Source organism: Scomber scombrus, chromosome 4, assembly GCF_963691925.1.
Source record: "Scomber scombrus chromosome 4, fScoSco1.1, whole genome shotgun sequence".
Classification (NCBI taxonomy): domain Eukaryota; kingdom Metazoa; phylum Chordata; class Actinopteri; order Scombriformes; family Scombridae; genus Scomber; species Scomber scombrus.
In genome coordinates this window covers 16096304-16124094 of record NC_084973.1, presented here as the reverse complement: position 1 = coordinate 16124094, position 27791 = coordinate 16096304, and the positions used below count along the sequence as shown (strand labels likewise).

At 40.7% G+C, this 27791-nt stretch overlaps 1 protein-coding gene across 1 annotated transcript; it reads right to left on the bottom strand.

Moving 5' to 3' along the window:
• Positions 1–299: 299 nt before the first annotated feature.
• Positions 300–27192, bottom strand: dnah10 (dynein axonemal heavy chain 10). Its single transcript, XM_062417849.1, has 78 exons — positions 26970–27192; positions 26393–26502; positions 26127–26235; positions 25907–26022; positions 25531–25747; positions 24745–24902; positions 24330–24560; positions 23938–24128; positions 23608–23806; positions 23314–23508; positions 22964–23134; positions 22329–22505; positions 22114–22239; positions 21806–21972; positions 21555–21706; positions 21275–21439; positions 20966–21173; positions 20682–20838; positions 20088–20567; positions 19806–19964; positions 19572–19688; positions 19346–19448; positions 19055–19233; positions 18697–18908; positions 18368–18524; positions 17990–18223; positions 17788–17910; positions 17476–17709; positions 17147–17370; positions 16787–17056; positions 16460–16643; positions 16213–16347; positions 15632–15784; positions 15286–15474; positions 14954–15100; positions 14101–14292; positions 13863–13981; positions 13615–13773; positions 12829–12964; positions 12592–12708; positions 12371–12502; positions 12058–12274; positions 11715–11834; positions 11462–11607; positions 11222–11374; positions 10852–11112; positions 10597–10769; positions 10404–10497; positions 10064–10231; positions 9739–9927; positions 9233–9404; positions 8385–8588; positions 8222–8302; positions 7855–8052; positions 7557–7718; positions 7301–7475; positions 6924–7105; positions 6680–6816; positions 6380–6597; positions 6007–6228; positions 5655–5802; positions 5217–5496; positions 4882–5111; positions 4475–4748; positions 4269–4373; positions 3990–4144; positions 3752–3906; positions 3386–3569; positions 3064–3264; positions 2440–2649; positions 2237–2332; positions 1959–2130; positions 1742–1873; positions 1342–1553; positions 1078–1245; positions 801–981; positions 573–718; positions 300–446 (listed from the first exon to the last, which is right to left on the bottom strand). Exons 1-78 carry the CDS (start codon positions 27190–27192, stop codon positions 300–302), a joined length of 13695 nt encoding a protein of 4564 aa, XP_062273833.1.
• Between the last annotated feature and the right edge of the window lie 599 nt (positions 27193–27791).

The following is a 27791-nucleotide window of genomic DNA, read 5'->3' as shown; positions in this document are numbered from 1 at the left end:
GTAACACCAGAGACATCCCTGCAACATTGCTGCCAGAGTGAAGACCTCACTATTGTGTGCTGCCATCTAGTGAGCAAAGAATGAACACTGTCAAGTGGATAATGATATAAATACCATTTATGTTCTTATGTCTTTCAATCAATTTATTTGTGGAAAATAAAAAAGTATCAATAAAACTTAGCTTAATTTTTGTAGTATGCACTTACATAAAAAGTATTTTTTTGACTTACAAAACCAGGAATCTTTGTTATCAATTAACATTTTGAAACATACAGAAAGCTAACCTGCTCAATGAGATTTTAGTCAGTGTTGAGGCATAAACAGACACCCTGTAGCACCCAGTGGGAGAGGTGCTCTGTGGTAAACAGATCCGCCTCAAACACCAACCCCACACCCATTGCATTCCTCCGCAAGGACGTGGTGTACACTGGCGTCCGCAGTGTATTCTGTGTTACAAAACACACAAAAATACATATGGTTAGAAGTTATGGTTACAGTTACAAAACATAAAAATAGTGAAGTATATTGATCTGCAGGTTAGTATGGAGGCCTGTAGTGCCTGTGGTTCACACCTGTAACCTGAGGCGGCGTGTCTCTGTGGGAATGACTCTGAGAATGGGCAGTTCAACAACAAGAGTTTTAGGTTTACTTTTCACCAGGCAGCCCTTCTCCATGTCCCAGTCTGCTCCCTCCAGATACAGGCCCGAGACAAAGCAGCCTGCAGGAAACAAAAAAACCCTCACTTTTCATCAGCCTTCATAACTTAACTGGTGATATTTGAAACAGGGTCATTTCATTACCCTGTCCTGGTCTGTCACTGACTTCATCTTCACTGCGGTACTGGGTCACCTGTGTGTACAGTGTGGAAAGATCCAGAGGCCAACCATTTTTCCTGCATGCAGCTTGGACCAGGGCTGTCAGGTAGGACTCTGGAATATGTAGTCCCGATAACCACATAACCTTTGGCTCTCCTTCATCCACCTGTTGGCCACAATACAGATACACAACAGATGACAAACACACTCAGATATGAAAAAATATAAGAGGTTATCTGTGAAAGTGTGGCTCTCTCCTCACCCAGTAGCTATACTGTTCATAACGCCTCTTGAAATGACTCATCCAGTTGCCCAGGGACTTAAGAGTATCAGGTGCCAACTTCTTCCAAATGGCAGGGATCTGACCATTAAAAAGGGCCCGAGCAACCTCATCCAACTCACTGCTCATGCCCACCTCACCAGCCAAGGCCTATAGACATAGGAAAATCAGATCAGATCTAAACCTGTGTGAAGCAGAAACACACAGCAGCTGTCTTTCATACAACCCTCTACCCCTTCCTCTCACCCTCTGCAGCTCGGCCAGAGATCGCTGCATGCGGACCACCAGTTTGTTGAAACGCTCCAGTTCCTGAAGCAGCACCACCGAGGTCGGGGAGACATCTGTGCCAAATTTTTTACGGATCACATCCAGGTCGAATAACTTGGGCAGCTTATTCTGAATGTCCTGGGCCACCTGGCTGATGTACTCATCTCTACTGATGCTTCCACCAGATTCACCTGAGGCACAAGAGAGTGTGTAAAGTCCATAAGAGTAACAACACTCAGGAGCAAAGTAACAGAGAGAGGGAGAGAACATCGTTTATCATTTTGGAACAGCTTCTCCTTTAAAAACAGTTATGAATGAGGACAAACAAATGTAGAATTTCAATCAAGAGAGATGGAAGATGAGAGATGGTACATCGTACCTGTCTGAGGCTGCAGGTCTATTAGATGCATCCACATGTCTTTAGCTGCCTGTGTGTAGTATCCTATCTCTGCATTGGAATGAAGACCCATTACCTCTGGAGTGTTGGCCAGTGGAAGGTTCTCAATTTCATCTGTAACAGATAGCAGGGTAAAACTGTGAGTGATTACAGAATTTTTTTTTCTTTAAAGAAAAACAGAGTTATAAAAAAAACTGACCAACATATACTTTCTTGGGCCCATTTGGAGGGATCTTGTAATCTACATCCTTGTTAGCAAAAAAGTGGAAGCGGCGAAAGGTGTAAAAGAGAAAGTCTCCAAAGTACTCATCCATGTAGACAGTCAGGATCCTGCGGTCAAAGCTATCTATGCATCGTCCACCATACATCACCTATAAAACATAAGGATAATAAACCTACAGCACATAGCATGACTGTAGTGGAGAAAAACTTACTATATATATGCAATTTGTTAAAAAATATCAAGTTGGACCTAACCTCCCCAATAAGGTATTTAAGACTTCCCCAAGGAATATTGGGGTCCCCTTGGCTTTGAGCTTTGGTCAGGTAGGTGTTCAGAATCTCCATACACACCTGTTGAGCAGTTACATCAGTTACATTGTTTAAAGCACTGAAATATAACATGATACAAGAAATCACTCATTTCCGATATGGTGTAAATGACTCTTCGTGCCACTTACAAAGAAGTCAGACTCATTGAAGTCGTAGGGAACATTCCAACCAATTTTGCCATACTTGCGTCTCTCTTGCACCACAGCATGGAAGAAGACTAGCACATAAACCAGGCTGCGGAGGGCAGGGTGTGGGCATTCAGTCAAGGTCTCATGGGAGATTTTTGAGTAAGTGGCTCTCATGTTCAGCTTGAGGCCATTGGGAGGCTCTGTCACCACCTGCATACAGTATTAAAGTATTAAAGTATATTCAGCTTTCAAGACTTATTTTCTTAACAAAATGTACCCCGGGGCATTTCAGTCAGGAAAAAGGAAACAACACTAGTTCCAAAAAACAAGTGAAACTATGCTGAAATTGTTTTTGCAAATAATTTAAAATGTTTTTTGAAGTATTGATAAAAATGTAGGTAACTACAGTATTTCAAAATATGTGACTACACTCATTTCATATGGAAGTACTATACTAACTGTGTGAGAATGTGCTTGCTTTGTTGGATATAAGACATAAGCCCACACGTTTAAAAAATCTCCAAATATATCATGTACTGAACATGATGGATAGATCTTATAAAGTTAATGTTGCAGTTAAAGTTAATGTTACACCGCTGAAAGTAAAGAGAAATTGTATTTCACCTTTAGAGACTTTTGCAGTATACCAATGGGGAAGTCTTTAATGGGATTGGTAGTGATCCACAAGCGAAAGCTGGGATGGGGCGTGGTGATCCTCTCTAAGGACTTCTCCAAGTCTTTTAACCACTTCACCAGCAGGTGGCAGTTCTGTAGCATCAACCACTGACCACGGGACACTGCCTTCTCCAGCAACTGCAGTGCAACCTTTATCACAGATACAGTAGACAATTAACCTTCAACTTCTTTACTCTTTATCATTACCTTGTGTTAATACTGAACAATCCCGGTACTTGTGTCACTTGAACACACTAAAAGTCTTTGGTACCTTTTCTTGGCCTTGGCCCATAGCAAGGAACTTGAACTTGTTGCCTCCAAAGCCTGACCTCTCTGCTAGTTTCATGAGGTCACCAGCTGGGTCAGAGCCAGGGCTCAGGATGAAGATAATGGGGGAGTTAGGTGTGCTCTGTTCATAAATTGCATCAAAGCTGATCACAGGAGGCTGCACATATCTGAACAGAAACACAAGAAAACAAGAACACTTATGTATGCTTAAGGCCTAAGGCTCTCTGGTAAAATATATTTATTCTGTCAACTTAGTAAAGTAATAAGTAAGCTTTTTCAAGAACACCTTTGCGGATGGTGACATATGTACAATATCTTTGAATGTTTGACTTAATAGAAATAGTCTCACTTCTCGCCCATAGTGACAGTGACGTAGTCAGTGACAGCTCTGTAGACTCTATCAACACGGAAGCAGCGCAGCAGCAGCAGCTTCTGAAAGGCTGACAGGTTCTCCTCATATTTCATAGGGAATGAAGCCTGTTCTGGTGCATCTAAGTCATACCACTGAGGAGAAAAAGAATAAAAGCTCAACCCTCCATCAATTAAGTAAACAACCTATAGTGATACCTGTAACTGTGGTCACTTACAGACTTCCAGTAAGCAGAATTTTTCTCCATGTCATCAGGCAGGGAGCCAAACTGCTCAGGAAAGAGCTCTGCAAGTTTCACTATGTCCTCCCAGCCCTGGTCTGGAAGCCAGTCCAAAGGCTTTTTGCGATTGCTCTTTTCCAGAGACAGATTACCTTTACGCGAGGTGGAAAAACAAGACAGTTTGCTTTGAAATGTGTATGCATGCACATGTTTATGTGTGTGCTGTAATCTACTTTAATATTTCAGAGAATGTCTAAGTATCTGTTGACATCTCACCCTTGATAAAGAACTCCAACTCCTCCTGAGGTACCCTGCCTTCTGCCTGCTCAATCTTGATGGTCATGTTAAAGGAAAACAGCAGCTTGTGTCTCTCAAACAGACCTAAGGATGTACATAGTTAAAGTAAAACAATTTATGTTTAAAGTAAACACAAATGATGTACTTGATAAATTGATTATTTACAACCACTTAAACTTCTTTACCTGTGCAGCCATAATTATAAACATTGTATGTCAGGGTGTTCATGATGTTCTTCAGTCTCTGGGGCAGCACAGAGTCCGGCAGAGATTTTCGCAGTGAAAAGTCAAACACCTCCAGGTAGGAAGCTAGAGAGTACTGGTACATGGTGTTAACCAGAGCCATTTCTGTCAGTACAAAGAACAGAATAGCACCGCGCTTGGCAGCATGTCGGTAGCCATCTCTGAGTTTATCAATGTCCACTGATGTCTTCTCAGCCAACTTTAGTTTCTCAAATACCTGATGATCACATAATTAAACAAAAAAAGATAATGAATGGTAATTTAATTAAATAAACAAAAAATAAATCATGACTTCTGTGAAATTGCTATTCTTCCATGAGTTTACTGATGCTTGCTGAAGCCATACTGACCTCACTGGCTTTTGACTTTGTTATCTCCAGTGTGTAGACCAGCTCTGTGTTGTCCAACATGTTGCCTGACGATGTAGCCAGCTCTCTGAGCAGGGAGTCCCCAAGGTTTTTCAGCAGCTTCTTATTGTCACTTGTCTCTTGGATCAAATGCTCACGCTGCTCCTCCAGCTCCCTCTTCTCAAAGCCCATGATAACGCTGAGCAGCTGGTCCTCCAGACCCTTAAGGGTCACTACATGTCACATAAATAGATACACAGACACATGTGGATAAAAACACTGAATATGTGCTGTTCAAATGTCAGTTCAAATGTAGTTACCATTCCACAGGATCTTACCGGTATAGTTTATAACCATGGCTTTTCCAAACACAGATGGGGAATATTTGGGGTTTGACAATTTGGTGTTGAGGTAAAGTTTAAAGTTGGGATCATAGTCCACCTCCTTGTCACCCAGCATGATGACCTGCCTGCCCTCTGCTCCTTTCACATTCTTCTCCAGGACATTGTCGATCACAGGGTCAATGTACTCATCCACGTCTTGGAAAAGGAATGGAAAGCCATATTTGATGGCCATTTCTAGCTGCTTAAGGAAGTCGGGATCATTGAAAGATGAGACCTGTGAATAAAAGGAGGATCATACTGTCAAGATCATCAAAGTTCTTGCCAAGGTGCTGGAGTGGTCAGTACTGTTGAGCTGTCCAAAGCAGAAATTCTGTTAGTTGTGACCAATAATAACCATACATACATGATAATATATGGGCATGAAACTTGCACCTTGAGGTTATTGTTTTCCTCCTTCTTCTTAATCCAGTTGAGGGCTTGCTGTTGAGGGTCAATACACATGGGAAAACGGCTGCCTCTGGTTGTGAGGATTCCATTCTGCACTGACAGCTCATCTGGAGGTAAGCCTTCTGAGCCCCATCTGTAAAACAAGGTTTACTTAACACATGGCGATTATCCCTATGCTCAGTGTTGAGTATAGCAAAAATAATTCAGACAATCCATGTATCAGCAATGAGCACCTGCTCAAGTAGAACACCTAATACCCATCATTTTCTAGGACTGACAGTATGATGTCTTCTCATGTTTCAAGTTTAAAAATCTATCGTGAGTACACGCTCCTCACCTGCTGATTTCCACCTCATCTGTTAGCAGGCTCTCCACTTTGAAAGGCTGGCTCAAGGGAATGCCCCTCTCCTGCACATCCTTAATCCAAACTTGGTCCACCATTTCATTCCTGAAGTTCCAGCTGAAGGCCCCTACATAGCTCAGGAAGGCAGCAGAAATTAGACAGTCACCCAGGAGACGCACGCGTCGCTGTTTCAACTCCTCCAAATCTTGCATCCATCTGAAAATTTGGGATAATATATAAGAGGGAGTGGTAAAGAAAGATTCGTGGAGAAAGAAAATTAATGAAGAAAAGGAGAATTTAAAAAAATGAGCAAGTCATAGAAGTGCTGGTTAGGCTAATAGCTGCATGTGATGTGACTTAATCTCACCGCTCATTCTCAGAGCTCAGGCCAGAGATGAGTTTGTCAGCAGCTATCAGCCTCCTCTCCATGAGCTCAGCCTCCTCCTGTAGCAGCTGCTTCTCCAAAATAGCAGCTTCGTACTTCTCTCCGAGAGCATGCAACTCTTTCTGGATACTGCTAAGCTCACTCTGAATGCGCTCGAACACCCGCTTACTCTGAAAGAAGTTCTTCTCTAGGCGTGCCACCTGCAAAAGTATTGGAAATGCAGCTACTCTCTATTCCTTCTCATACAGCACAATATATCAACACGTGCAAGTTGTATAATACCTTTTCCCTCTTGGGTTTTATCTCCCTGGAAACCTCACAGTAACCCATGATAGCCTCCACAAACTTGAGCATTCCTGAGCCAGCTTTACTGATGGCTTGCATCTCCTCAAAGGTTGTCTGTAGGTTCTTTAGGAAGCCTAGCCAGGGGAAATCAAAAGGCATCAGCTGTGGCATACTTCACAAATGCAAATGTTACTATCATTTAAATGGTCGTTCTTATTTGCAATTTTGTAAGCTAACTTACCTTTGACAGTCCTGACTTGGTTGTTATTTATGGAATCACAATCCATCTCCATCAGTGAGCGCAGGAAGTTAGGATCTGACATCATCCCCTTTGCTGACTGCCAGCTGATCTCCTTGTGGCCACGCATGACCAGGATGCACTCACAAACCACCTGCACCTGCTTGGGTGGCTTGGCAAAGGATCTGCATAATGGATCATTAGGAAAAGGCAGAGCTAAATAGATAGCAACATCTATTTTCAATTTGAAGTAGTAGTTCTAAGAAGTAATTGGATCAGGCCCATTGTTTATTGATTCATTCATTCAGATGAATTTGGTCATCATGTTAGTTATGTTATGTCAACAATTTATGATGCTCTGAGTCAGAAGGAGAGGTTACCGGATCTCTGTGACATCAGATTTATCCAGGTCTTGCAGGGCACTGCGAGCTGCCGCTAGCGCTGGCAGAGCCTCGGCCAGGGAGCTCTCAGCTTCTTTTTTCTCAACGGCTATCACTTTGTTCTGTTCTTCAATCTCTTTGGCTTTGTCTTCTGCCAGAGTCTTTTTCTCCTCGGCTAAAAGGAAACGTTATTGATGTGTTAAGTTAAACCTTCTGAACTTTATGTCTGCTCTGGTAAAGTTAAGCATTCACTGACCCACAGTGGTGTTTGTAGAGATCTCATCCAGCAGGGCCTCACAGGCTATGGACTTTTCTGCCAGGACCACCTTCTGCTCTGCCAGTTTGACATTCAGCTCAGCCAGCTGCTCACTGGCCTCCTTCAGCTTATCCAAACCCCCCTCTAGACGCTTGCACTGGGCTTGAAAAGACAAACAAACAAGTTAATACTACCATGAAACAAAACAAAAATCATCAAACAATTGATTGCACAGCAGACTGCATGACATCAGTCTCTCTCAGAGGAACTTCATTTATCTTGTGATCCATTCTCTCACCCAGGATGAATTGGTCATTTTCCTCCAAGAGGTTGGAATAGGTGTTAATGAAGTCCAAGTAGTTCTTTGGAGTAACAAAGTTACAACGCCTGAGTTTCTGCAGGAACAGCTTGCTGTAGTCTCCCACAGAGGTATGGACCATGCAGACATAGGCTACCACGGCTGGAGCGTGTTCCTCAGGAATCATCGGACTTTCACCTGTAGAATTAAAAATGAATAATTTAAAAACAATAATTGGTAAATTCTCTAGGTTTAGGGGTAATATTCCAGTTGCAGCTCTCATCACATGGTCTCACGTGGTTATTTAAAAGGAAACTTTTCTATTGCTATTAAATTTAAAAAGGTATTAATGTGTGCAATCACAAACCAAGGAAAGACTGAGCGACTGCGAGTAACGCCTGTGGTGGCCACGGCAGGAACCAGTCGATAACAGTGTCGTTCATTAGTCCTGAAAAAAAACAAACACACAGTTTACAAAATAAATTCAGAAACTATATTAAAACATCTAGTTATTTCATTTTTTATTTCACCTGGAAAGTTTCTGCAGCGTGTCCTCAGGGTATCTCCCACTGGGGACATGCCTAAAACAATGTGTAGATTGTTGGCACTTTTGTTGACAAAGAACTTCCAGATACTCTCTTTAGAAGGACCTGCTCCCATAGTGAGAGCCTCATCACGAAGCTGGTTGAGAACCATCTCCTTCTCATCATCAGGGAACAATGCAGGAACGATGCCTATCAAAAGAGAGCATTATCAGATTTAAGAGGAGGATAAATGCAGCTTGAGTCAGGAGGTTCTAATCATATCGAGTGGTGAAAAGTAAATTTACTCAAGTACTGTAGTTAAGCACAATTTTGAGGTATTTGAACTTGAGTATTTCCCTTGTGTGCCAATTTATTTTTCCATTCCACTACATTTCAGAAGGAAATATTGTACCTTCTACTCCATTACATTTATTTGACAGCTTTAGTTACTTTTCAGATGAAGATGTGACACAATGGATAATATAACAAGCTTTTAAAATACAACACATTGTAAAAGAATAAAAAAGTGGTTTCAAACATTTTTTGCTTTTGATGTCTTACAAAAAGTAGTGTTTACTTTCAGATACAAATGTTTCCCTCTAAACTTGTCACATGGTTTAAACTGTTGAAATGAACCAATATGTAACCAAAAATCAACAGATTTGTGTATCAGAACTCAGTTTTTTCTACTTTCCACTACCGTTAATTATCTCATGACCCCCAACAGTGACCCTTTCGAGGGCCCTTTGTAATGCAGACTCCAACTTGTGATGGAGTAAATTTACATGGGTGGACAGGTATGTTTAGTTAAGTAAAGCATCTGAATACTTCTTCTACCACTGGTCATATCCAACCTGACGTAAGCATGTTGTTGATGAGTTCCAAGAAGCCTTCCTCAACAACATGGGCATCAGTAAAGAGAAACACAGTCTTCTTATTTTCAATGCCGAGCTTCAAGTAGAGCGTTTTCAGATCCTCACGCAGGTTTGACTCGTTGTATCCTCTGCTTAGTGTTATCTCAAAAACCTGAAAAAAGAATATTCCATTACTGCATACTGGAGATTTATTTACAGATTTTTTTATTTTTTTTAAAATTATGCAATGTTTTACAACCAATCTTTAAAAGGATAACAAGTGACTTCTTGAAAGCTAAATTCCCATTTCATTTTCTGCTGAAGTAGCTTAAAACACATTGTACTAAACTGTCACCTTTAAGTATATTCTGAATGTTCTTATTCCAATGGTTCATTTCCACGTCACATTCATAGGTTTATAACATTTGTTGAGTCTTAAGTATAAATGTAAGTCTAAAGAATAGTTTGCCCTTTTCACACCCATAACAGTTCTTGTGTTTTACAACCTCACAGCCAGCAGTGAAGGCAGCAAGCTTGGTGAGGGACTGCTTCCCAGAGCCGCCCACACCCACAAGCAGCGCGTGGCCACGATCAATACGGACGATGCGGTGCACCCGGGTCAGATGTTCTAGTGCGTCATCAAAGAGTACTAGGTTCATCCTCGACTTGTTCTCATTGTACTCCTCTAGAATTTCCTGCAGAATGGAAACATACATCACTCTTTCAATAACCTTTGAAGATAAGAGTATGATGCCAACAACTATTGCACTTTTATGCTGTTTGCATAGCAAAAAGAGCACTGACTGAGGTCAGCCACTGGAGCTACAATACCTGAAACAGTGCTTTTGAAGCATCATAGTCCTGTATGTCCTCATAGACCCTTGGTTCAGTATCGCTGAGGGCTGTCCTGTAGTCTCCGAAAAGAATCGGGTCCCTCATGACGGCCTCCATGTCTGACTTGAAATGTTCATCAATCAGGTTCTTTATATGGCCTTGAACCTGGTGGTAAAAATCAAATATGCTACATTTGAAAACTGAAATACAACACTACAAAACTATTTAGTAAATTACAGATTATAGATGGACGTTAAATTACATATGTTGTAACTCTTATTGCCAACAATACAAAACTGAATGTATATGATCTAAAGATATGATTATTAAAATTTACCAAGGCTTTGTCAGTTTCATCGATGAGTCTATCATGGAATATTCTCAGACACTCATTTCTCCAGACCCGCACAAATTGGGTGACAGTCAAAAACCTATTACAGAGAAATCAGTGATAGCAGAGATATTAAAAAAATACAAACCTCTAAGTGAAACTTGATATCTATTAATAGAGTAAAATTGCTAGATCAGACCTGTCAGGCTGGGTGAGGATCAGTCCATTGTAGACTCTGGATAAGTCTCTCAGGTTAAAGATATAGTGGAACTTAGAGGGTGTTGGAGGCAGATCTTTGATGATACTGTTGTACAGTTCCAGTGTGCAGATGGTGACTTTATCACAAACCTTCCGTATGGAGTCCTCAAATGGCTAAAATATTTATTCAAGTTTATTAAATACGAGGGATAAGGATGATTGATTCTTATTTTCTGTATTAAACCATGCTACTCACTGTGGTGTGGCCTTTGATAATGGAGGCATAGATAAGGTGCAGAGACTCCACCGCAGGGAAAGGGATGCTGAAGACACTGAAGAGAGATACGAAGCGTGGATCCACCTCATTCCTCCCACCTCCTGCCTTCCCCATGGCAGCAATGAAGCCAAGGTCCTTAAGGATTTTGCAGTTAAGCTCTTTCCCTCTGTCATATATGCCTCCTCTGTCCAACAACAGCTTCAGAAGTGCAATAGGCTGCTGTGTGCCATAACTATCCACCTTAATGAGCACACAATAAATAAAAACATTTCACAAATGCAGCACAAGTCCTGTGATCACAACAAAGGACCCTACATAGTTGAATATATGCTTGCTCAACTGTAAGTACCTTTGGCATGTTCATGTCATCCATGAAGACCAGCAGCCTCTTCCCCACAGTGGGCCCGTAGGTCTCTTTGGTCCTCTTCTCCACATTGGCCTCCAGGTTCCTCTGGAGGTCCATTGAAGTTGTCCTGGATGAGAAGTTGATGATCAAAGTAATCTGGAAACAGAAGGGAAGACATTTTTTAAAATGTGAAAACAACTGGAGTACCAAATTTACACATGCATAGTTAGACAGCTAACTCACCCATGTATCTGCATTGAGAGTCTTCAGGAAGTTAAGTATGGTGGCAGTCTTGGAGGTTCCAGACTCTCCAACCAAAAGCACAGACCTCTTTATCATCACCATCTGCTCCACGATCCAGCTGGCTCTAGTAGTGTCCACAGTTGGGACTAGAGCAAAGGAGGGAGATGATCACAAAGTGTAAATCCATATGTACAATATATATGCAGGATATATTTTTTGCCTGCACTTAACAGCTCACAGAATCAACCTTTACCTAGAATATCAGCAAACTTCATTTCAGGGTTGTGAATGTATTTGGTGACGAGGGTACTCCAGGGAACCCACTTTGCCTGTGTTCCATCAAAATGGAAATCATAGAGAGTTGGCAGGTATCCTGTATGAATGCAGAAGTTTTGTCATCAATAATAATGTAATTAAGTGACATATTAAATTCCACTGGCAAATTTGTGTGGTGAATACAATTATCAAGAGGTAGAAATTGGTTTGTTTGATTCATTGAAACAGTACCTAAATGAATATATTTACACAATGCAGATTGTAGATCATGTATGCTAACTTCATACCTCACCAATAAATGTTTTTTTGTTTTTTTTTACCTGGGATCTCACCAGGTCCAACCAAAGCTTTTTCATCATGCACTGTGGTTAAGCAGGAGAGCTTTTTAATGAGCTCATCAAACTTAATCTTGCCACTGTCCAGCAATGTGGCCCCTAGTGAGCAGTACAGAGCTTCCAGGAAATAACATTCCAGGACTTCAGCACTGTAGCCCTCAGTGTCTAGCAGGGCATCCAGCATCAGGCACAGCTGAGTCACCTGCACACACAACCAACACATGCAGAATAAATTCAAGTAGTCTGGATATGGGACAATTCTAAAAGGCGTACTGGACTACATTTAAGATAAACCTACCATATTGAGATCTGTCTGAGGTACAACAGTCTTCAATTTCTGGCACTGTTTGCCATCAACAATACCATCCACGATCATGTCAATAGAGCTGTGCACATATTTCTCAAATAGTTTGTTCAGCACTTCTTGTTCCTATACAAAAACATAAATAAAGTTGAAATATCAAATTATAAGTGAGCACAGTTATTGCATGCTATAGAAGTTATTTCTTATACCGTGACAGGTCTGTTAGTCAACCATCTCTGCCAGTATGGGGTGTATCGCAGGTTTTTGGGGTCAACAAAGACCATCCCACAGCGGGAGACAGTAGCAGGGGAAGCGTATTGAAGATCTCCAACCTGAAACACATGGCAGTGTTTTCTTTACAATGAGTTCTGAAGGCTGATTTGTAGAAAGGGTTCAAGTGTAGTGTAGAAAAATATATACTAATGGCAGAAGCCTCTAGAATCCAAACAAACCTCAAACAGCAAGGCACAGTGATTCTGTAAACGGATCCGTTCTCCATTGGCCAGAGTGAGAATCTTGTTGTCATCCATCACTGAGTTCATATTCTCAACCCACAGAGCATCCACATCCCCATCGAACAGGATATACCTGTGTGTTAAAGTTTATGTCTTTATAAAAGTATTTCATAGATATTCTTATGAAAAGTCTGTGTATCTTGTAAACTTTAAAGATGTTGGTAGTGGGGATCATTGTGGCTCTGAGACTTAAGTTAGATCGTACTGTAGGTCCAGGATTAGAGTAGAAAATGACATCACTGGCATACCACATATCTTAATGTTTTCCTTATGGGTGTAATGGTGTAGAGTTTTAGACCCACTAGATGTCACACCAGCACCAGGGTCTCTGACTACAACAAATATGCTTTTTGTTCAATAAAGTTGGATAAAAAAACAAAGTGACTCCTGAACAGACACCTCACGTAACTCAAACTGACAGACGAGGCAGTGCTGATCAAATATGGATCAAGACTCTGTTACTGCATTGCCTATTCTCTTGCATCAAATGTTTTCAGAAAGATATTTTAGTGTACTGTTTATTGTAGCTGTAATTTGAGAAAGTTTGTTATGCTGCTGCCATGTTGGAAACTGATGCAAGAGGTCATGGAGAGACTCAAATGCACTAACAGTCACATTCATGTGCACTAACCATATCTTTACAGAGAAAATAGTTGTTTACTAGCATGTAATGGGGCTGAATGTTGTTTATTGGACCTTTTAAGTTATTTTTTAGTTTTTTACCTCCGCTCTTTTTTGTCAGTAGGCTTGTTGATATCACGGAAGATGTTGGATAAAATCCCATCTGTCCAGTCTCGAGTCTCAGGGTCCAGAATACCATAGAGTTCAATGACACTCATGGCTTTGGGGTTCAGGGGATACATCTTGGTATGCAATCCCAATCTGATGATGAGATAATTAATGGTTACTTTCTCTCTCTCTGTCTCTCTCATATTATGGTGTGCTGTTACATGATCTTAACTGAAACTGACTTGGTCTGAGCTTGACATAATGTGTTGATCACAACTGATTTCCCTCCACCTGTTGGGCCCACCACCATAGTAGTGTGTCTGGTCATCATCGTCTCATACATCTGTACTACTTTATCCACCTGAAATCAAAGACAGCATAGGTTATATCAACATTTACATGCTAGAGCTATTTCATAAGTTGCCTACAGTAAGAAAATCTGTTTCATATAGAAGGGATTATAAGATCCAGACAAGACACCTGGTTAGACAGTAGGATATATTTGTTCTGTTGCAGGGTCTGTTCCACAGCATCATTGAAGTTAGGATACCGAACACGAGGACAGTCCAGTCCTGGGAAAAGATCTGAGATCAGCCCGAGGAACAGAGGCACGTCCTCAAACACAAACTTTGGGAGGTTCATGTCCCTGAGGGCACGCATCAATACCACATCCTGTGGAGAGGAAAGATGGGAACACCAAGTGACAAAAACCCCAAGCAATTACAAAATGTTTCAAGAACAGAATTAATTTTGGAAAATGTTTAATACTGAAACTCTAATCATATCAATCTTTACTTTTTTCATTAAAAATAACCCACAATTTAAAATGTGACGTTGCCTGTCAGTAGTTTTTTACTTTTTATGTTTTTTGAAGCTTGTGTTCTGCTGAAATAAATCTATTAGTCTTTTAGTGATCAGGCTTTAGTCTATGCGAGAGAAAACTGCTGATAATTGTAAGGTCGTGCAAATTTTATGATGACATCTATTGTGCCAGTTATCCATATAATATTTTGTTCAGTTATATATCAAATATGTCTCAAATATGGTGCGTACTGGACTACATCCTCATCCCAATCCCACTTGTACAGTATAACTGACAAATCTTCTCCAGTAAAACTGGCAGATGTTTTTTATTTTTCATATATTTTTTAGATGTAATATTTTTTTAATTTATCACAGGTATCATGACTTGTTAAAATGCACTTTCATGGATCTGCTCAGTAAACCTTCTGAGGAATCACAAACAAGCCCTCAGTTCTATACTAGATGTAAGCAAAGAGAGATGATCTTTTCTTTTCACTAAATGAAAAATGTTGGTATGCATGGTTTCTACCTCATTGAGGTCTGGTGAGCCTCTCTTCAGCTCTCCTGCCATCACTAGGACAGATTTCAGGGCTCGCAGACCAAAGTCATAATGGGACTGCTTGGATAGCTGCTCGCGCGCCAACTTATACAGTACTGTCATCTTCTTTGCAAGCACCTGAAATGATAAAAGGCAAAGAGATTAAATCCTTAAGAGATTAAGTAGTGGACATGTTTAACAAAACAGTAAGCAGTTTGCAGTTTAAGTTACAGATTTTTTTTTATTTCAAAATTGGTCTTTCCTTTAAAAATATATGAAAAATGTAACTCTAGTGTATTGTAATGTGTGTTTGTGTTTCTCACCTTGGCCATTAAAAAGCCCTCAGAGAAGAGCATGATCTCACAGATCTGCTGCAAATCCGGCACAATGACCACCACAGGCCTAAAGAGGGCTTTGACTGATTCAGGCAGCTCTGTGCGCCCTGCATAACCTGGATTCATGGTGATGAAAATTCCCATGCGGTTGTCCAGGCTGATCTCCTGGCCTTCAAACTGATGTGCATATTGAGAAGGTGGTGGTTAAAAGCAACTACTTTGAAGAGAGGTTCAACTTAAATCATCATGAGCGAAATAACCTTAAATCTTAATTTTTTGCAAAGACTGGAATAATTTGATGCATTCATTACTGGCTGTGCAACAACCAACTTACATGAAACATTTTAAGATGGAGAATGAGAGCATTGCGGATGGTTTGGATTTGGGAGGAGATGACTGACAGCACTGAGGCATCAATGCGATTGAATTCATCAAAGCAGCCCCAGGCTCCGCATTGGGCAAGGCCAGAGAGGATCTTCCCCACAGCCTGCACACAAAGAATAAAGTAAGAGTTGGCTACATTGCTCAGCAGACAATGCAATAGTATAGAGTTTGCACACTAAACAGACAATACAAATGATTGGGACAACTTTCTTCCTAGAACAAGTGAGCAGTGAAGCCAATTAACAATTTGTTTGCACTGCGTTCATGCTGTTTTCTTCCACCACGTTTACGCAAGTGCCTAAACATACAACAAGAACACATTCCTGATGATTGCTGACACCTTTTATTATTCAAGGGGAGTGGTTGCATTATTTTTACGTGACGTATTATTTTTTATGTGACCTATACATGGGAAATAACAGTAATCAAGTAACCAAGAATGTTATTCTAAAAGCATTTGTTTTGTGAGGCAAGAGATGTATTCATCCTTTAGGATAAAAACAGTTGTTGGTAGTAGTGTAGGCTTCTCACCAGGTAGTCCATGCCCTCTCCGCAGTTTGTAACCACACAGAGCAGACCTAAAGCCTTGGCCAGATCTTTGGTGGACTCTGTCTTTCCTGTACCAGCTGGTCCAGCAGGGGCTCCACCCAGGTACATAGAGAGGGCCTGCATTACAAATACACACCCACATACACAGACAAGGTGTTGTCAAAACAAAGCTGAATTGACACGTGTCGACTGGGGTGTTGTTGACTCAAATCTGTAAAGCTTCACAGACCTGCGTGAGGGTGAGGTAGATCCGGTCTGTCAGTGGGGTTATGACCAATCGACCGTTCAACCCCATGTATTCATAGCCATAAGAGAAAGAGGCACTGCATTGACGCACAAATAGATCGTCATGTTCTCGGACCCAGTAGAATCTCAGTTGGCTTTCCCACTCAAACTCACGTACGTCCATTATACTGGAACGAGAAATAAAATAAATTCACCTTCTAACATGAGTTAAACTGTTATGGATGTTGACTTTTGGTTTTAGAACTATGTGGTGAATGGATTTTTTTAAATCACAGTACAAAAAAACAAAACTGAAACTTGTAAAGTTTACCTGTTCAGCACAAAGCTATCTACAATGTCCCTTGCATGGACGTCGATGATAAGGACAGTGTTGATCTTTCGTCTGTCGTTTTTCTTCATAGGTTGCATAATGCGTGTTACCAGCTCATCAATCTGCTGGTGCATTTTCTTTGCATAGTGCTTCAGAGCGTGCTTCTCTCCTTTTTCTACATTTTTAAAGACATCTTCTACCTCCCAGGTCCACCAGATTTGATTTGCAGCTAGCACCACCATGCCCTGGTACAGCAACATCCAATCCACCCTGAGAGACATGGGAATTACAAACTCATTATGGGTTCTGTTCTCACACATGTACACACAGGCAGGACTGCTTACACACATCTCCACACACCTGTTTCTGTCTTCACAGTAGGTGAAGATTGCTTCCTTAGTGATGAGTCTATTGGTCCTCCTCATCTCCAGCAGTATTCCTGTCATCCATTCCTCCACCCTGCCTTCCACTTGGATAGGCTTTTTCAGCTCCATCACCTCACCCTCTGCAGACACCATGGCTCCAGCTACTGTTTCGCCACTGCTTTCCACATCAAATCGCAGAGAAGCTATGTTGTCATACATCTTGTGGGACAGAGTAGAGAAATCAAGGGAAAATATTTTACACACGTAGACACACATAATGTCTTATGTCTTTCCTATCCCTCACTCTGCACTGTGGTCTGATACCTTAATCATATGCTCCTGGACACAGGTAGGGTCACTACTCCCCAGTATGCTGAGCAGTTCATCATCAGAAATGAAGAAGAATCGAGGAAAAGCATTACGCTTTGAATCCAAGTAGTCATTGAGACTCTTCTGGCACCTCTCCAGACCATCACTCAGGGCCTGCAGGTCTGTTAGCCGGTTGGGAACTAGGCAACAGCGCTTAATGTTTGGGCCCTTCACTGCGTCACTCATTATCTGCACAAAAAATGAAGGAGATTATATAATTATATAGGACTTTGCTTTCATCAGTCTAATATTTATGACAACACATACCTCTTTAAACTTCTTGTCAATGTTATCAAATTTCTTGGCTTCTTCTGGTAACTGTGAGGAAATGTCTCCACCAATGAATATGCTCTCCAGGTACATCCATTTTCGTTGTACCTGCAACCATACCTGTACAAGAAACCTTTTTTCAGTTGGGCTTTCATAAATCAACTTAAGAGTGATGGGAGATTTGACAGCTCTGACTGACCTCTATGGTCTCACTGATAAGGGACAGGTCTTTCTCCCATTGTTGTATGGTGCCCAGGAAGGGTCCAACAAAACGGCTCCCCGCCATGCTCTGTAAGTTCATGGCATCATTGTCCACAATCAGCAGGATCTCGTCCACTGCACCCAAGATAGAAGAGCGCTGCTGGGTGCCTTTAAAATAGGGCTGCACTATGAACTTCATCTTTTCCCAGGTCTCCACCACCTCCCTCACTCCCTTGAAACACATAAACAAACAAACACACACACATACTTTATAAGGATAATAGGATTTCTTTCTATATAATATCTTAGTATTTATAATTTCACTGATAAACAGATACAACTGAATTCTAGGTGACTTATTAAGAGAAAACCTCACCTTCTCAATACTAAGCTCCTTTACAGCTGAAGTGACAATGTCACCAATGACGTTTGCATATTTGTGCAGTTCCATAGCAAACATGTTATCCAGAGTGAAGGTGTCAGGGTTCATCTCAAAGTTTGTGCCAGTCCTTTCCATCAGTTCCATCCAGTGTCTGTGGCACACAATATTAAAAGGCATATTTGTTATTTTAAATTCTTATAGTATTTCAACTGATCTTGTCATTTTGATCATATTTAGTACATGTCATACTATTATTAGTTGCCATTTAGTTTTTGGTGTCTGATCTGTTTCAGTCATGTTGTGGTGTCAATCTATAGACTGACCTGGCTCTGAGGGCCTCATTCTTCAGGTCCAGCAGAAGAGGCAGAGACTCTCTGAACTCCTTCATTCGTCCATCTAGGAAGAAGGCCACAGGCAGCGCCCGCACGTCTTTGGGCAGCTGCCTCAAACTTTTGATAAAACCCTCAACACCATCCTGTAACACCTGGATATTTAAGTCCACCCACAGGGTCTGAGACCACTCTGTTTTTGCAGCCTGGGTGATAAAGGGACAACAACATGAAATACTTGAAAAGCACGCGACCAAAATTATGTTTCAGGCATCCCAATATGCAGTTTTAACAGAATCTTGCAATGTCAATTTCCATTGTTATGATGTATAAGTTTAAGTGTGCTACTGACCTTCTGAGCTTTATAAACATCATAGATCTGTCTCAAACCATTCATATCTTTCTGCATGCTGATAATGTCTGGGTACACAGTGACTGTTAGGTCCAACAGCTTCTCAGCATTAGCTAGGTCCTGTCGCCCTGCCACTATTTTGGAAAGTTCAGCCTCATACTTTCCCATAATGGTCAGTCCTGTAAAGAACAAAAGAGAGATACTGACCCATTCTCAACATTTCAAGAATTCCCACCATAAATTATTGTTCTGGATACAACAGTTAAAGACAATGTTCTAGTCCACAGGTACCTTTCTCCAAATCATCTCCCACAGCTCCAGGACCATGCATGTTAAAGCTTTCAACAAAGATGGACAACTCGTGTTTAAACTCTTCAGTGTTCTGCTTTGTAGTCTTTGTGTGAAGTGGAAGGAGAGAGTGGAGGGAGAACAAAAAGAGTATGAAAAGAGTATGATTTCTAAACAAGCATACTTTTCATTTTCTGTTTCTGTTTTAGTGTGTAAAAAAATGTCTAACCTTAGTAAATGACTTCTTGACATCTGTCAGACTTCGATCTACCTGTCTGGATTCTGTAAACAGGTGACCCCACATCTGGTCAATATTTGACGCCAGCTCCAGTTCATCCTCCTTTACCTACAGATAGAAAATCCAGCACAAGAAATTTAACCAGGGAAACAATATCAACTTATGCTTTCAATAGACAATAATGTTACATTAAAAAAAAAACAACTATTAACTAAATTGCAGTACCTGCACGTTGTACATGGCCAGGGTTCTGTATCTTTCTTTGATATCAGTGAAGCTCATCTCCACATCTAGAGACATGTCCTTGATGTCTGAGATGGTTCCAAGCACACTCTTCAGGTCTTCAAAAGTGTCAGGGTTCTGTTTAAGCTTCGTAGAGAGTTCCTGTTTAATAAAATGATCATAAGGATGATAATCACATATAAAAAACAAAAATTATTTTTTATAAAAACTTTATAGTATATTAAACTTCATGATCCATGTTTTGTGAAGCAGCATGTTCAGTACCATGATTTCATCTCTCAAGTTGAAGAGATCTTCTTTGGCAGACTTGTTGAGCAGGCTACCAAGCGAACTGATCCAGGAATCAGCAGTCTCGCGCACCGTGTGAGCCAGAGGCTCCAGGTTTAAATGGATGATGTGTTCATTCTTAAACAGAGGCTCCAATGCTACCTTTTGATTTATACAAGCAAGGAACTGCAGCTTGTCATCATACAGGACACAGGATGGTTTTCCTGCAGCAAACTTTTCATTGACAATGTTTTTGTTCCTTTCCCAAAGAGGCCGATAGTATTTCCAGTGGTTCAGGTACCGATCCACAGAGAGGAGCAGCCGCTGGATGTTCTGGGACACTGTCATGGCGCTCTCATTTATATGAGGATGTTGGTACACGTCGCTGAAGAAGCTAAATATCACCAACTCTTCCTCACCACCCACATGCTGTGGAGGGCATTCAATGCAGGTCCCACGCATCCAACGCACAAATTGCTGAAAAACAAACATATGGTCACAATCAAGTCACACTTTGTCAGATTACAAATGGTATCTTAAAATATGCTAATTATGATATATGATATATAAAAAATGGAATGTTGATACAACCTTGGTGCTCTCTACACAGTCTCTGATACACTGCATGATCAGCCAGTAAATCTCATTGCTCTGAGGCTGCAACACAATTTTAGGTGCAGATAGGATGGCATCAACTTGGAAAAAAGGTGCGTTCCCCATAAGTGCCATATTGAAGGTCTGAATGCTCCTAAACGTGAAGGTCAACAACAAGGATTTTACACTGACTGAGTAAGATATCACATTGCATTTCAGATTAACAATAATTGTTACTGCTCACAAAACAGAAAACATTTTCAGAAGTATCCTGTATTTACCTCAGCACCATCTTTGTCAGGGAGTCTAGCACCTTGCGTTCCCAGTACAGATAATAATCAGCCATACAGCTGGCTCTGCCACTGCTCGTTTCCATGATCAAATTCTCTGTCTTTGTGATGACGGGTCCAATGTCAGCATACTTCCTGCTCAATACGTTCACAGCCTTGGCCCGCTCTCGCTCAATACGTTCACAGAACTCCTTGACACCTTGAAAGAAAACAATACAATTAAATCCATGAAAATAAGCATTGAATTCTTATATAATAATTATGATGTGTAATAAAAAAATATGCTTCTGTTAGTTCTACCTGGCAAGTCCTTAGACTTATCTAGAGCTTGAAATTTCAGTAGGTTGGCCATGCCGATGGACTGCAACTTGGAATCAATATCACTCTCATTCTTCAGAATCTGGCTGACAACTGACTCAAATTTGGAGACAGCCTGATTGCCTCGGGTAATGAAGTCAGTGATACCTAAATTCAAACATATATCAATAATTTCACTTTTACAGACAAAGTTCATCTAGTCCCCCAATGAAAGCACATAAATCAATTTACAGCAACAAATCAGCCTGTATATGCGCCATACCCAAGGAATTCCAGTTGAGTCTTCTGCATCCAAAATGCATCTCTTTTTTAACAGGTTTGATCTGTTGAGCCAGCATAATGATCTTTGCTTCACTCAGGCTGTCCATTACAGAGTGGTAGAGGTTGACAAGGTTGTTTAGATCACCAACATATCTAAAGGCAATGTTAAAACAGGTTAGGCCAAAGAAGACACAAATCATAGGTTTTGTGGTTTAGTGTACTCTGCATTCATTTATTGGTGAGTATCATTACCTGATAAATTTGTGTTCTTGAAGAGCAACATTTTGAGCCAGCTCAGGCACAGTGTAACCCATTGACACAAGGTTGTTTGTCTCAGAAACGATTTCCTTGATCTCTGGAGCAAAGTTTACAATATATCGCATAACCCTCAGTGTGCTGTTTTCAATCGTTGGGATAACCTTAAAATGATCCAATCAAAACAAATTTAAGGAATTTAGGAGCTAAATTAATTTTTCACAATACTGAGTGGCAATTTTAAGAAGGAAGATGAGTGAGAATATACTTACCAGCTCTGCATGGACTTGGTTTTCACAGTTAACAGTGATGAGCAGGTTTTTTTTCAATAGCAACGGCAAGTTGCATTCTGTCCGAGCCAGCCAAAACTCATACTTCTTTAGCTCATACTCCCTGATCTTCACTGCCATTTCCGTGTACTTGTGCTTGGCCTGAGCAGAATGCAGCAAGTCACATAAAGGCAATAACAGTTTCATAGATACACTTACCTATACAGCTCTGCAACAGTGAAATAACTCACCGCTTTGCCCTGTTCACTCTCCAGCATCTCTGGTATTTTGAGGAAGGGAAGGATGGCGTGTTTGATGCGGTGAAAAAGGGATCGTACCCATCTGATGGCTCCTGCCACAGGAGGCTCATTCTTATCAAGCGGTGGTTTGTCTTTCTCTGCCTCAAAGATTTCATTCATGCTGTCCACCTACAACAAAGACAAAGAAGTTTTTCTTAAGGCTTTCTAAAATTGTACTTGTGGCAGAACTGCCCTCTCCATTCAAAATCCTAAAGATGGACTGGTACAGCAGCACAACATGAAATATTGTTCAGTCATTTTTTGTTAAACGATTGTGGAGCAATGAGGCTACATGCACTGTAATTTGCAGGTTTTATATGAATTCATGAATTGAACCTTGATGTTTTAAAAGTATATTTAAGAAATGTTATAATTATTCACAAAATGTTGTTTGTTACAATGCAGTATAACATTGGAAATCAATTAGATTTGTATCATTGCTTTCAATGTAATTTACATTTGACTGTTGCCAAAAATGTACAGGCGGTTCCTCAACTGAAGCTTGGTATATCATAAAATTTGAAATAAATTATAATTTAACTGCAAAGTCAAACATCAACCAGCTCTTTTTGTAGGTTTCAGAGTACCTCTTTGCAATACTGAGCAAGGATGTCATTAAACTTTCTCATCAAATGACTGTTGATGGCCTCTCTGGAGCGGATGTGTTTGAATTTCTGAAGCATGTCAAAGGCAGCAGCTGAAGAGCGCAGTGTCTTGAAGGACTGGTCAATGAAGTTGATGGCCTCTCCGTCAATAGCCTGACCAGAAATACATGTATAGGTTGATCAACCTCTTATAGTAACTGAGTAACAGCACACAGCCAATAAAGCAACATTATTGGTGCAAATGAACAACTCTTGCTGCTTAATTAAATTGTTTTGTTGTGCCAGAAGTCACATTTTAACATTTTCTGCTTCCTAGAATGTCCTAAACTCACCTGAACTGTAGTGTTGAAGTCTTGCATAATCATTTTCCAGCTGCTCATCTTACAGATATTGAAAGGGTCAAATCTGACCTCCTCAAAAGGCAGGACCAGGCTGTCCACTCTGCACAGCACTTCATCAATACCTTTTGGGTCACCAGTCACACCTTTTAGCTCTGGGCCAAAGATGTTATAAAACTCCTCCAAAACCTGAACAACACAAATCCAGCATAAAAAGCAAGTTGCTTTTTATATATAAATATGTTCAGTTATTAAACAACAGCATATGTGATGTGTATGCATACTAACCTGTAAAACATTATACAAGTCCTGGCAGACAGAAGCCATGTAATCAGTCCTCTCAAACAGCCTCTTACGGTCAAATTCCCAGCGTGGACCCCTGCCCAATTCTTCAATTTCAGCCCGGACCTCAAAGTAAGATGTCTTCCACTGGTCCAGAACCTGCTTAGCATCATGCACCTTGGATTTGGCCACCTCCCTATTATCTCTGTCCAAGACACACACATTGCATTTTGATTGACTACTGATTAACACTGACATAATAAGTTGGAAGCAAATTTAAACTTCAAGATCTGAAGCTCTAAATTCAAATTTAAATGAGATCTGAAATGCACATACTTGAACAACATGTGAATGTCTATCACTTGAGCAACACGTTCACAGAGCTGCCAGGCAATACGCTCCATTAGGGGGACCATACGCTCATTCGTGTTATAGTGGCAAGAGATTATCCACACAATTTGCAGGCTGTTCATCAGAGGAGGGATCGTCTCCAGGTACACATCAAAATTTGCTCCTGAAGCCAGATTCTACAACAGAAATGGTAACTTTGATAAATGTGAAGGGGAGGATTCTGTAGTCATTATTTTGACTTGGCAAGTGTGTTTTTGTAGCCACCAGCATTTGGTGGCTCCCTCTATGCGAGACAGAAAGTAAAATTTCAATGATGTTAATAAAGAACATGAATGTAAAGGATAATCAGCAATATTGCATCTATATGTGCAGCTCACATTGAAGTGCCTTTCCAGGGTGCTGAGGAAGCGTAAATTATCATCCGATTCCACACGGTACTTAGTAAGTTCAGCAACTGTTGCATCCAGGGTCTGAACAATGCCTGCATCTGCTTTGGTCATCACCTCCAAGATCTTCTTTACCACAGGCTGTTTAAGCTGCTCACTCAGAGAACTCAGGACAGATGTACGCTCCTGCCAAAAAGCTATCTCAGCCATAGGTCCAGGTGTCTGGTACAAAAAGGAAGGTGAATGTAAACTGGATTATGGACAGAATCATGTGTTTTATGTTTTCTTCTACGTAATTGTTCCATTTTGAGCTGACAGTGATTGAGATTCTTGGTATTGGTATATGTCAGACAGTTCAGCAGCTACATGTGAAAAGCCTGGACAAAGTATAAGGAGGAATACAAACCTGTGGCTTCTTGTTTAGCTGCTCCTCAATAACTATGGTAATCTTGGTCTGCCAATTCATCACACACTGCTCCAATTTCTCTACCATCTCTGGATTAGAAAGCAGTACATCCACCTCTGGCTCCAGGTCTAGCTCAGGGATGTGCAACGTCATTTCATCTACAATGATAGGAAACTATAGATCACACTGTTCATACATGGAAAAGTCATGAATTGTATATCCAAGGCTAATCTTTTTTGTTTTTGTTTTTAAGATTTATTTTGTGCTTTTTTTTTGCCTTTATTCAGATAGTAGAGATGGCAGAGATGGCAGAGATGCTGACAGGAAACAGGTAGAGAGAGAGAGAGAGGGAAATGGCCTGCAGCATAGGTCCCTGGCCGGATTCGAACTAGGGACGCTGTGATTATGTGGCATGCGCTCTAACCACTCAACCACCAGGGCGCTCCCAAGGCCAATCTTTTAGCTATTGACCAAATTACATGCCATTACCACCACCACCCTACCACCCCCTGCACAGAAAAATATGTTGTTTTCTTCCTTTAAAAAAAAGCAGATCAGTTTTAACTGATGTTAACATTAACTTCATGGTCTCATATAAAACTTTTCACAGCATTTTACAGTAAACAGGTCCCCTGATGGCAGAGATGGCTCAGAATATCTTCAGAAGGTGAGGGGACAAAAGAGGAGAGGTTTGCAGATCATGCTGCATTTTAAAAAAAATATTAAAATACTGAGAAATTCCTGAAATGAAAACAATAAGACCTTTGTATATCTAATAAAACAAACCTTGAATCTGAAGTTGTTGGAGAGTTCTGTTGATCAGCCCCAAAAACTTGTGTGTGCTGTTAAGCAACTCATCACGAATTGTAAATTGCCCACTTGACTTCACTGGACTTTCCTTATCACTCTCTCCACTGGTCTCCTCCTGAGTAGAAACTGCTTTGCTTTGATAACCTCCACCAGTTATCCTCATCTGGCAGGCAGTAAGTGCTGGTATATATATCTGACAAGAGACACAGTGAAAACATGCAACCGTCATTCTTTATTCAGACAATCTGAAATTTTTGATACAGAAATTTTAACCAAAATCTTTGTGACTTCTGACAGTTTTTCATAACATTTTTGTCTGCTTGTTATTGAGAGTTTTTTTTATGTCACATACATGGCCAAGTCTTCTCTGCAGCATAAGAAGGGGGTGTCCACTCTGCAGGCCAATCTCCATGAGCCTGGGCATCAGGCTATTGGCCTCATTCATGTCAAGTGGTTCAACAATGGTTTCTGCATAGAAAAGAAAAATAATAATCTCTTGTTTAATCAAGAGATGTGTGTGTAAAGGTAGATGCTTGAACCTGCTTGGTTGTAATGTTGAAGTGTCACCTCACCCTTTGTGTTCCTGATCAAATAGAACATCCGGGATTTTGTAAATCTCTCTGGGATATTGTTTACTGCTAAATGAAGCTCAACGTGATAGACCACTTGAACCTCAACTTTCTGAAAACACACAGTAGAATGTGGGTTATATATATTTTACATGATCTCCCTCCTTTCCATCACTAACAAAGTAATGATACAATAAATGCTATCAAACACTGTCACCATTTCCTATTTGTTAACATGGGACAAGGCTCAACTTTAAGTTTCATCTCACATGGCTGGGAGTTTGTTCATTGGTCTCGTCTGAGCCTGAGGTTATCTCTGCTCCACTTTGGGTCGATGAGTTCTTTTCATGGTCAGAAGAGTCTCCATCTTCTCTCCTTCCTGAAGTTATTAAAGGTTGAAAGCTAGTTAGGTCGTTCGTAGTAACATTACAGTCAAGTCTTATCCACACATGAATGGACGGGTAGCCACCACTAAAATTCAAATTACAGTACTTAAAGATCCCCTCCAGAAATCTAAAATACTCTGCTTGGATTAATAATGTGTTCTTCATCACATTTTTGTAAGTTGAACAATGGACCAGAGCTGGCTCCAAACTAATGATGATGTCACAAATCCTGCTCATACGCCAGGCCCTTAAAGTTGCATTTTCAATGAGCACAGAAAAACTTTCCACTTTCAACAGATGAATGTGAAAACCGCTTTCTAGTGTCAAACTCTGAACACATATCACTCTGTACAGTAAGCGCAAACATTCAGCTGAAGGAACAAAAAAAAAAACTCATTTTGCTTGAGTGGAGGATGACTTTAAACCTGCTCACTCTCTGCTCTCACATTAGCTAACTTACCAACAGGAATTTCAACTTCCACTTCCTCCTCTCTGGTACTTTTGAAAAACAAGAGACACGATGGCGAGTCTTTCTCGGAGACCACGTTCAAATAACGGATAACTTTCTCTTCTTCTTCTCCATCTCCCCGACTGAGCAGTTCATCAAAATAGTTCAACTCTAAATTGAAAGCGGCGCAAACGCGCTGTCGGATCCATTCCACTCGTAAATCGTCGTGGACCATATTCGTTAATTATAATTAGTTAAAAACAGAGAAGTTAAACATGTCTCCCGTGTTCACCTGTCGGCATTTGAAACTAGCTTTAATAACTATGAAAGCGATAGTGTTGGTTGTGGCTGAACGGTTTTGCGTTGCCTTGGTAACATCAAACGTCTCTAACCTACTGGTTACATTTTCCCAGAGTGCAGACTGGAGGGCAGCTGTCTGATCTAATTTGGGTTAATTATTTTCACAGTGCAGACTGGAAGGCAGCTGCCTGGCCACTATGCACTTGATGAGAGTGTTTTAGTAATGAAAAATCTGAAAACCGTGATACCTTTTCACGAGTCAATTGCTGATCCACTGATTTTACACATGGATTTCAGTTTAATCAATGTTGAGAATACTACTCAGCCTGTGACAACAGTTGTATAATGTTTTATAGATTATCAAGACACATGAAAAGTTTATCCTTGTAACATCATCAGGTTTAGAGACTTGAAGTCGGTCACAGAAAATCAGTGATACAAACAGGATGTGGCTGATGAGTGCTTAACAAAGCAGCATCAGAGGAAATGTGGCAATCAGTGTTTTTAAACTCACCTCAAACTGGAATATGTGGA

Excerpts from the sequence above, each read along its gene's own strand:
- dnah10 (XM_062417849.1), bottom strand. The coding sequence starts at position 27,192 with ATGGTCCACGACGATTTACGAGTGGAATGGATCCGACAGCGCGTTTGC. Across the intron at positions 16,644-16,786 it reads GATAGCTTTGTGCTGAACAG|TATAATGGACGTACGTGAGT; the intron begins GTAAACTTTACA and ends TTCTCGTTCCAG. Across the intron at positions 11,835-12,057 it reads TGGACCTGGTGAGATCCCAG|GATACCTGCCAACTCTCTAT; the intron begins GTAAAAAAAAAC and ends GCATTCATACAG.